The sequence below is a fragment of the Rhinolophus sinicus genome, chromosome 5, assembly GCF_057876585.1.
Source record: "Rhinolophus sinicus isolate RSI-liver-muscle chromosome 5, RSI-T2T, whole genome shotgun sequence".
In the NCBI taxonomy this organism is placed as follows: Eukaryota; Metazoa; Chordata; class Mammalia; order Chiroptera; family Rhinolophidae; genus Rhinolophus; species Rhinolophus sinicus.
In genome coordinates, this window is record NC_142505.1 from 111,111,104 (window position 1) to 111,121,401 (window position 10,298).

The 10,298-nt window shown below is 60.7% G+C and overlaps 1 protein-coding gene across 2 annotated transcripts in view; it reads left to right on the forward strand.

The window, feature by feature from the left end:
- The window catches only part of INTS1 (integrator complex subunit 1), a 29,868-nt gene extending 28,881 nt beyond the window's left edge, over positions 1-987 (forward strand). For both annotated transcript variants that reach the window (XM_074314027.2, XM_074314026.2), the window contains exons 45-47: positions 204-295; positions 389-498; positions 589-987. In XM_074314027.2, coding sequence (XP_074170128.1) covers positions 204-295; positions 389-498; positions 589-704 — 318 coding nt within the window. In that variant the 3' untranslated portion in view covers positions 705-987. The remainder of the gene's footprint in view (positions 1-203; positions 296-388; positions 499-588) is intronic.
- Positions 988-10,298: the final 9,311 nt, after the last annotated feature.

The following is a 10,298-nucleotide window of genomic DNA, read 5'->3' on the forward strand; positions in this document are numbered from 1 at the left end:
TCCCAGTCGAGCACGGAGCCCAGGCAGTGCCAGCCCTCTGCTCTGGCTGGTGTTCCATGCTTCCCAACGGGCCCTGAGGTCCCAGAGCAGTCCTGTGGTGGGGGCGGGCGGGGTTCCTGCGGGTCCTCTCCTGTGTGCCAGCCAGCTGCCAGGAGGCCAACGGCCTGAGGGCTTGAGTAACTCCCTGCCTCCCCCGCCCCAAGACCAACCTGCAGCGGCTGATGCTCTCATCGGAGGAGTCCTGCCGCAGCCTGGCTTTCAGCCTGGCCCTGCGCTCCATGCAGCACAACCCCAGGTGAGCGCCGAGCCTGCTGCCCCGCCTGTGTGGCAGGGCCTTGCCTGGCTTGGGCATGGGGAGAGGTACCCACTGAGTGTGTGGCTTTTCCAGCATCGCGGCCGACTTCTTGCCCACGTTCATGTACTGCCTGGGCAGCCGGGACTTTGAGGTGGTGCAGACGGCCCTCAGGAACCTGCCAGAGTACACCCTCCTCTGCCAGGGTGAGTCCACCTGTCCCCCACCCCACCCCACCCGGGCCCCTGGGGCCTCTGGTGGCTCCGTGTGGCCTGAGCATCCTGTCTCTCGCACAGAGCACGCGGCCGTGCTGCTACACCGGGCCTTCTTGGTGGGCATGTACGGCCAGATGGACACCAGCACCCAGATCTCCGAGGCCCTGAGAGTGCTGCACATGGAGGCGGTGATGTGAGCCAGCCATAGCCCGACCGACCGCATGCCAGCTGGGCCCTCGGCTCGTCCACTGTGGTCTCCCAGGCCACCCAGGAGGCCCCTCCGGGAGGCGGGAGGGCGCCGAGCCTCCCAAGGCTGTGTTCAGTCACGTCCAGTGCTCCCGCCGGCCGCTGGGGCGGGGGCAGTCTGCGCTGAGACTGCTTTGCCTGCAGCGACAGGGACGCAACCCTGTCAGCTAGGAGGACACGCCCTCCTGGCGTATCAGGACGATGGGTGGGTTTTAAATTAAATGTGAACCCCGAGTGCCGGCTGCCTTGTGTGCTTCCTCTGCCCTGAGAAGCCTGGCAATTGAGTGGGACCCAGGAGTGGGGAGCCCCACCTACCAGGCCTGGCCAGCCTGCTCCCGGGTGGGCATGTGGGGTGACATGGGGTGTCCATCTGAGGCAGGAGGACCCCTGCCGGCCTGTGCACACAGTCTCAGCTTCGCCTCAGGCAGAATCAGGAGCGAGGTGACCGTCCTTGGGCCCCTCCTGGCCCGAGTTCTCTGCCACAGCCCTGGCCTCTGCTGAGTAGGAGCCACGAGGGAGTGGACTTGGTGGGGGGTCAGCTGTGGAGCAGCCTTTCAGGGCTCATGCCGACCGGTGTCCCCCACAAGGGACCCAGGGTGAAGCCCTCGGCTGTGGGCATCTCTCCAGGAAACCAGGGCCGGCGAGGCCTGCTTGCAATGCTGGCTAAGGGACAGAGGCCAGGAACCGTTTCTGTCCCCACAGGCTCTGCCCCAGAACTTAGCCTTGGGGCACCGGCAGGGATGGGGCAGTGCCCAGGAAGTCAGCCTCTAGGGGGCCGGGGCCTGGCTGCATTGTTTCCTCCGGGTCTGTTTCCTCGCCTTTCCTTGGGGTAAAGCATCCCACCCCGTCCACACTCACAGCAGCCAGAGGATCCTTCCAGCACACAGATGTCCCCTGTCCTCCCTTCCGGCTGGTGGCTCCCTGCTGCCAGGGGCGGTCAGGATTCTAGCACTGGGTCCCTCACCTGCCTGGTTCCTGCTCAGCTGGGGCCACCAGGGGGCACTGTGGCTGAAACCAGACCCAGGCCCTTCCTGGTTGGGTGAGGCAGGACAGGTCCTGGCTTCTGGAGACTGACCCTCCGAGGGCCAGGAGTCACGTCCCCCCTCACCCAGGGGACCCTGGGGATGGGTCGGTCACTGCACCCTCCGAGCCTGGAACAGGCCTGTGCTCAGCCCCTCCCTCCTCTCCAGATCCTTCCTGTCAAGGGCGCCCACCCCATTTGCACTGCCTGATCTCCCCATCCTGAGCGCTTGGCCTGTCAGCCTCCAGGCCACTGCCCGTGTGATGGCCCCTCTGTCCAGCCATGGGAGTCCCAGGACCCCCGGCCCAGTGGCTTGTTTTCGGCCCTGTTTTGTGGCTCACAGAGCCTAGTTCGGGCATGTGGAGCTGGCCTGATGGCCACTCCTGAGGTGAGGGTCTCAGCCCCGATCCAGAGAGCAGGTTCTGAGTCAAGGAGCCAACACATGCCTCCTGCTGCCAGCCCAGGTGCCGTGAGCACCACGCCTTCCCACCTGCCCAGTGAGGGCCCCGAGCCTGGCCACCAGGAGCTACCACGTCCAGAAAGTCCGCTTTGTGTCATGTGATTCACACAGGGCCACGGCACGGGCAACAGCCACTGGGACACCCACGTGCCCCAGAGTGCTACCACGTCCCTCACCCAGGGCCCCACAGCCACCCACGGGCTGGTGGTGCATTCCATGGTGGTCTGGAGCACCTCCCGGGACAAGTGTGAGGGGCTCCCGGACCCCTCCTCCCCGCTTGCACCAGTATCAGAGCCCTGTGCCCACGTTGGCCTGACTCCCTCGTAGCATGGCAGCGTGGGGGTGAAGGGTTGGGTGAGTATGCAGGAGGGGCTCAGCCTCAGCAGGAGGGGAAGCCCATCAGTCCCAAGACCCCACCTCCCACACTCAGGCTGACCAGCAGCCAGCCAGCCAGCCAGTGACCATGGAAGGGCCCCATGGAGGGTGGTCTGGCAGCACCTACAGCCCATAAGGGTGGCCGGTTCGGTCACCACAGCATCACATGTGCAGGCCGCTGGCCTGGCCCTCGAGAACGGGCCGTACACGCCTGCACGCTGGCGAGAGGGGGTCGCAGCAGGTGCGCAGGGCTGTCTGTGCTTGCACGTCAGCTGCCCAGGCTCAGGCATCATGCCGGAGGGGCTCCTGGACCAGCACTGGCACTGAACGCCGGCCCAGCCATGCTGAGTGGCAGCCTCTGATTGCACTGTCCCATTTCACACACAAAGAAACTGAAGCCCAAGGAGGTGGGGTATTGAGCCCCCAGGTCACCAGCTAGCACTGGGCAGAGCTGAGTGCAGCAGCCAGAGTCTGCCCCCCGACCACTGACCACGTGCACCCAGCCCTGGGCCTGGGCCTGTGGTTTGTGCAAAGCGAAAGCCAGGAGCTGCCAGGCTGCCCCGGGAGGCAGGTGTGCATGGGGGTGGGTGACGGAGCACACGTGGGTGTAAGGACATAGAGGGCGTGCGTGCAAGCTGTACCAAGGGGCCGAGTGAGCCCCTCGCAGTGTCCCAAGTCACCTGGGTCTCAGGACAGAAACAGCAGGGGGCCTGGCCTGGCCTGTCTGCTACCGCCCCTCACCTGAACTCCAAAACCAGGGAGCCTTGGACCCTGCAGACCTGTGGGCTTGGCCGCTGAGGTGGGGTGGCCTAGCAAGTCGGTCAGAACCTTCTGATCCTCGCCCTTCTGATCCTCGCCCTTTCCCCCGGCTCAGCATCCCCTCTGAAGCCCAGACTTGGCCACGGCGCCTTGGCACAAGCCCTCTTTCCTGTTGCTGCACATTCTGCCAGCCCCCTTTCATATTCAACTCTCAGCTCTTGGGGCACCTCCTCCAGGAAGGCTTCCTGCACCCCACGGCAGCTGCCTCCTCTGCTGGGTTCTGTGTGTTTTTACTGCTTGCTGCTCCACACCAGACTGGAGTGGGGTCTGCCTGGCTGGGGTGCGCTGAGCAGGTGAGGGAGGTGCAGTGTTTGAGAGCCCAGAGCCTGGACCTGGGTGGGAGCGGGGGAAAGGGCACTGGCCCAGCCTGTGTGTCCCACCCCAGCCCTCAAAGCCAAGCTCCCTGGGGCTGCTCATGCCAATTCCAGGAAGTTGACCAGGTTTGGGGAAGGGAGTCCTTGAGTGTCAGGAAGGTGGTGAGGTGAGTGGGGGCAGGGTGGGGCCCACTCAGACTCCCTTGTCTGAGCCTTAGTTTCCCTCTCCTTAAGAGGGGCTGCACTCACCCACCCACTAGACGAGAAAATGGAGGTTATCTGAGCTGAGGTATCTCGTGAAACACGTGCTGGGTGGGCAGGTGGTGGGTGCGCCTCTGCTGAGCACTGAGGGAGCGGACAGCCAGGTCAGGGCACTCACACATCAGGCCCCTGGAGGACAGCCCCTGACCATCCCGGACAGACAAAGGGGACCTGGGCCAGGAGTGGGCGGCGGGAGGACTGAGGCAAAGGTGTGCTGCTCAGAGCGATGGTGCTGACCCGAGGGTGGACAGAGAGGGTGTGGATGACCAGTGGCCACAGTCTGGCCACGACCCATGCCCCTGACCTCCCTCTCAGCCCTCAGAGCTCCTCACCCGTGGCCACTCCCCACAGAACTGTTGGGCCCAGGGAGCAGCCGTGGGGAGGGGACACTCAATGTGAACCCCGAAGTGGGGTCCCTGTCTCTGCTCTGGGATCAGTGAGTGCCAGTGGCGTGCTCCAGGCCGACAGCTCCAGGGCTCCACGGGAGTCCAGCCCCAGGCCCTGCAGTGCCCTCTACTCTGGGAGAAAGGGTCGCCCAGGGGAGGAGGGCGGCCAGGTCCAGGCAGGGTGAAAAAGCAACTACTCATAGGTCTTCCTTCCCCAGGTGGGGAGGGTGGGGCCAGGTGTGGTGTTGCCATGGTGACAAGCTCACCTGCTTCCTTACAGCTTCATAGCAAACACCTGGTTTCATTTTCAGTTCTGGGAAGGAGTGGCCCCTGACCTTCAAACAGGTCAGCCAGCAGCCAGCTGGGCTGATAGGCAAGGCAGCCTGGGACCCTGGGGTCCCTGGGTCTCCCCATGGCAGCTCCCCAGGGCCAGTGCCCTCACGTCCACCCTGGGAGGACTGGCTGATGGCCCCACTTCACAGATGAGGGGGCAGGTGTCCAAGGTCACATAGGGTGGAGCTGCTTGGGGGTCCTGGTCCAGAATGCTCCCTCCCCCTTCGCCCAGTGTCTTTCCTCAGAGCGACTTTTAGCTCTGACCCAGTTAGTCCAGGACAAGCAGAGGTGGGGTCATTTCAGGTGTCTTGGCAGAGGAGGGTGTGGCTTGAGGCCTCCCCCAGGGGCTGCCACCCCTTCCCTCCTGGGGGAGGTGACCTGTTAGGAACACTCCTGGGAGGGCTGGCATACCGAGCTAGAAGTCCAGTCTCCTCACCCCAGAGCCCTCTCCGGTGCAGACCTGGTCCCAGTGCCAGGCCCAGGCTGTGCCTCCAGGGGGCCATACCTGGGGGAGTCAGAAAGGGCTGCTTAGAGAAGGTGGAATGGCAAGTGGGTCTTGAAGGGTGAATAGGAGTTTTCTAGGTGAGGATTCTCAACTTACCAACCTAGTTAGGGGCACATCTGTCATCACATGTGAGTGGTGAGCCTACTGCCCTGGTTTCCCACCTGTGCCCTCCTGGTGGAAAGTCCAGCCTGGAGGGGACTTAGGGCTCGGTGGGGAGCAAGGGGTGGTCTTGCACACAGTAGGGCTCAGTGGACATTTGTCCAGCAAATGATGTGGTTCCAGCTGCTCTAGGTAGGGAGAGCAGACCCCGAGAGGAAAATTGGGGGAGCCACCCCCCAACAAGGTTTGGTCGCCAAAGTCACTCACCGCATACAGAGAGGAGCTGGCTGGGTTAGGGCAAGACTTTGGCTGCAGAGCCCAAGGCCCCACTGACCACTCTGATGGAGGAAGCCGCCGCTGACCACCTGCCACCTATTCTGCACACCACGGCTGTGACTGCTGTGCTCAGTCTCCTGGGGGCCCCCTGAGAACACAGAGCTGGGGTGCTGTGGAGGGGCTGCTGGGTCCCAAACTCCTCAGGCCCCTTCTTCCCCGCTCAGCATTACAGACATCAGCCCAGGAGCCCACAGGCCAGAGTTCCAGCTGGGAGAGCCTTTGAGATGGCAAAGCATGTGGCTGCAGGAGCTGAGGGCTGCCAGGTCAGAGGCCAGAATGCAGGCCCCTCACCTCAGGGCCCCCACCTCGAGCACCCTAACCTTTGTCTGAGTTCCACTCCCTGAGTCCTGCAGTCCTGCTCCCCTTAAGGCCAGGGACAGCCTTGTCTGACCTCTCACCCCAACCTAGGACAGGTAGCATTAGAGGTACAGACAGAAACCCCTGGGTCTGATGCCAGCTCTCCATGGTTATGGCCTTGGGCAAATCCTCTCCTTTCCAGTCTGTAAAATGGGCGTGAACATAGCGTCCGGGGCTAAGGGCTGTGAGCAGTGCCTGACACACAGGAAGTATTCAGCAGAGGGTGGCTGTCTCTGACCTGTATGAACAGAGAGGTGCTGTGTCTGGCCAAGGACACACAGCGATCACAGGCAGGGCGGGGCTCCCATGCCCCCTGGCCACCCCTGCCAGCCCTGCAGGCTCCTCATCGGGAGCCGGAGGGCCGAGCCCCATTCCACGGGGTTCCTATAATGGTGTGAAGAGGATTAATAATGCATTTATAACACGTCGTTGTGGTAGCCAAAAATGATCTATAAATGGGCGGTAAATGTTTTATAATGTTTTTGTAACCCGTTATAAATGATAAATGGCAGACTATAGATGTGGATCAAATATTTATAACGCATTGTGTGCGACGTTGGGCTACTACAGTTCAGGAAAGCCATTAATAATAAAGTGGATGGAAATGTAAAAGTTGCAGACATGCCCAGCAAAGCCATTTATAATGAAATGTAAAGCTGGGCTGTTGGAAGCAGCCCACGAGCCCCGCGGAAACCCTGGCCGCTTTTCCCCGAGCCTGCGGAGGCCCAGGGTCTGAATTATTTGTGAGGCGCTCCGACGAGGATGTACACTGCCCGTAGCACGCGTATGAGTACCCCATTAACACACCCGAGGCGGCATGCGTTATTCATGGGGCCTAATTAATTAATGGTGGCCCCTCAAAGTGGGGTGTCACCGCCTCCAGCCCCCTCTCCTGCCTGGGGCCATGGCCTTGGGAATCGGGGGGAGGAGGGACATCCCTTGGATGTCCTGTTGTGAAGCCATTGTTACCCCTCAATGGTACTTCTGGGGTAGGTGGTAGGGGGCTGGTGTCCACTGTGGGGACTCTGCCCACCTCTCCCCAGTGTCCGCCTCCTACAGCCACGATTGCTGTGAGTTAGGCAGGGAGCTACATTTCCTTCCACAGGTTGGCCCTGGTGCCACCTTCCCAGAATGGCCTGGACGAGGGGCTGTCTTCCCAACAAGAGCAGGAGGCTCAGGAAAGTGAGTGGCCTAATGCAGGTCACGGGCCAAGCCAACGTCTGAGCATGGGTCCCAACTCGGGCCGCTGTCTGACTCTGAACCCTGTCATTTGCACAAGGCCCACTTCTGTTCTGTGCAACTCTCGTTGGTGACATGCTCCTGCAGCAGGGGTTCCACAGGCAGGTTGGTTGGGGAACCAAGGTGTCATGTGGCCACTCCCTTGGGGTGAAGGCTTGGACAAACACCTCCCTCATTCTTCTTTCCATCCCCCCCCCCCCTTCTCTCCTGGTTTGTCCCCCTCTGCCTCAAAGCACTGCAGGGCTGGTGTGTTTGGGCAGATGACCTGGATCTATTCTAGTTCGGTCCCTTGGCCTTGATCAAATCAGTTACTTGGGGTTGAATCTACCAGCTGAAGGGTCTACACTCCAAGGCGTGGGGCCCAAGCCCCATCACTGCAACCCCTTTAGGGGCCCAGAAGCCATCATGTCCTCCAGGAGCTAAGCTGATGGGCAAGCTGGAGCTGGTTTTGAATAAAAATTCATGATGCCTTTGGCCCTGCCTCTCCCTGGGTCCGTCCCAGCACTGCCCCTCCACCATCACTGAGGGTCAGGACACATGCTGGCAGCAGCAGTAGGGAAAAGAGACTGTGTTGCTTGGAGGTCCTGACCAGAAGGGTTGGCATTCGTGCAGGACGCTGGCCTGGGCTGACCCTGGCTCCTTGGGCCCTCACCCCGCGTTGGGGTTAACCCTCATCCAGGTTCTGCCTGGCTGATCAGGTCGTCCCTTCTCTTCTAAGAATCTGTCTTTTGAGTTGCGGAGTAGGTAGAGTGAACCCACTTTTAAAGAGTAGCTGTAAGTTTAATGAGAAAGTGGGCCCGAAAAGTGATAGAAGAGGCTGGAGGGGGCTGTCTGGACCCTGCTCCCTCCTCCCCACTTCCTCTGCCAAACTTCCATGGGCTTCCTTCCTTCCTCCCACCATTCCCTCTGCCTGCGAAGTTCTTCACATCCCCTGACACACCGACTTATCTTCAGGGCTTAGTTCTCAGGTCCTTCATGAAAGCCACCTTCGCCTTCCAGGCCAAGACAGAAGCCCGTCTTTCACCATTGAGTGGCACCGTGTGTCCCCTTGGAGCACTGTGACAAGTGCAGCACAGCATGTGTTTGTGTTCATGTGTCAGTCAGGGAAGGATGCTAGCGAGCTACTGTAACAAACAGATCCCAAGTTTCCAGCAACTGAACCCAGCTCACATTTATTTCTCACTCATCCAGAAGCCAGTATAGCTGTTCCTGGTCAGTGGTGGCCTCCGCCTGACCCTGCAGTGTCCAGGCTTCTCCATCTGTGGCCCTGTCATCTAGCAGGTCCTTTTCATCCAGCCAGAGGATGAGGGAAATGGAAATTCTGGAGGTGCACACATCACCTCCATTGGCTGGAACTCAGCCGCACCGCCCCATCCACCAGCCAGGGAGGCTGGAAAATTTGGTCCAGACAGAGTCCAAAAGTCCTGAGACAGGGACACAGGGGTGTTTGAGGGCGAGTCATAGGGGAGGTGGGAGAGGTAAGGACTGGGGGCAGGGTTGGAGAGCCCATTCTAAGGCCTGTGCTTTCACCTTGAGGTGGGAGACCCGGGAGGGGTTTGAGCAGGGTGGTATGCTCTCACTCCCATTGTTGAAGATTCTGTGTTGACAATAGACCAGCTGGTAAGGCAGAAGCGGAGCAGGTTAGAAGGCTCCTGGACAAATCCAGGCTCTCAGTGGGGGGTTGGGGACGGGGGCCATGGAGGGGTGGCAATGGTCAGTTTCCTCCTAGATCCAACGTGGCCAGCGAGAGGACAGGAGGCAAGGAGCGCACCCAGGCTTTTGACCTGAGTAACCGCCAAGTGGGAGTCACCATCAGTGACCCGTCTGCCAGCTGTGGGTGCAACTGGTGTGGGCTCTAGGAGGAGGGGGTGTGGCTGAGTGCAGGGACATTGGGCAGGGCCGTGGGGAGGTGAGGCCAGGACGCAGCAGGGGTGATAAAAGGCCTGAAGATGTGATAAGGTCCTGGACTTTATTCAGAGTGCTGTGGAGGCCAAGCAGAGAAGGGCTTGTCTGATTGGTTTTCTAGAACCCTCAGCTGCTGGGGAGGGGACTATGGGTGCTAGAGGGCAGGAGGGAGCCTAGGAAGACGGGCACAGTGGTCAGGGGCAAGATGGCCTGGATGGGAGGGGTGGCAGTGGGGAGAAGTGGGTTGACTGGGGGTGTCCTGGCTTGTGGGCTGTGGAGAGGAGCTGCCGACAGGAGGCAGTGCTGTGTGTGAGGTGCTGGTGGGGACACAACGACAGTGCTGCCTCTGTCACTGTCCCCAGAGGAGGCCACGTGGTGATTGGTGGGGGCAAGAATACAACTTAAACTTCTAAAAATCAGAGCTCGGGCTGCCTCCGCACTCTTCCTTCTAAGGGAGGTGGGTCCCAAGCCCTGTGCTCCGCACCCTTTCTTGGCCTTTCCCTTCCTCACTGGCTTTTCCAGTTCTCCTAACTGCTTCCCTGGGGGTCAAGAAAACCCAGTTGGTTCCTGGTTGGTTCCTGTTCAGGGACCAGCCACCAGCATGGCCCAACTGGCACATCACTCTTTGGCCTCTTGCTAGAACATCCAGCAAGTCAGGGCAGCCGCCATGGCCAGCTGCAATCCCAGGACACAGGGGCTCCCTGTTGACCACCTGCTTGCAGGCCCTGTGCAACAGGGAGCGTGCCATCTGTGCACAGGCCTCACTCACACGGTGGGGCAGGGGGTGTCCACACCTCGGGGTCCCGCTGCAGGAAAGCGCCAGAGTGCCACATGCTGGCTCTGGGCTGCACGACCTCAGTGTCTGCTTCTTCAAGTGGGCACAGAAACCATCCTGTCTCCTTGCCACAGGCCACTGTCAGGGAAACATGTTCCTCCCTGCGGGCCTTGACTGAACAAGCCCTGGGGCTGGGTGGCCAGGTGGCTGGGCTCTCACATTCACGGCATTTAGGGCTGTCCATCACATGGCCACAGACAGGGCTCCACGAGGAGAATGTGTAGGGGACTCATTCTGATAATTGAGGGCCCCCAAGAGGTGTTTTTCTTTAGTTACTTGTGTCACAGAAGCTCAAAGTGG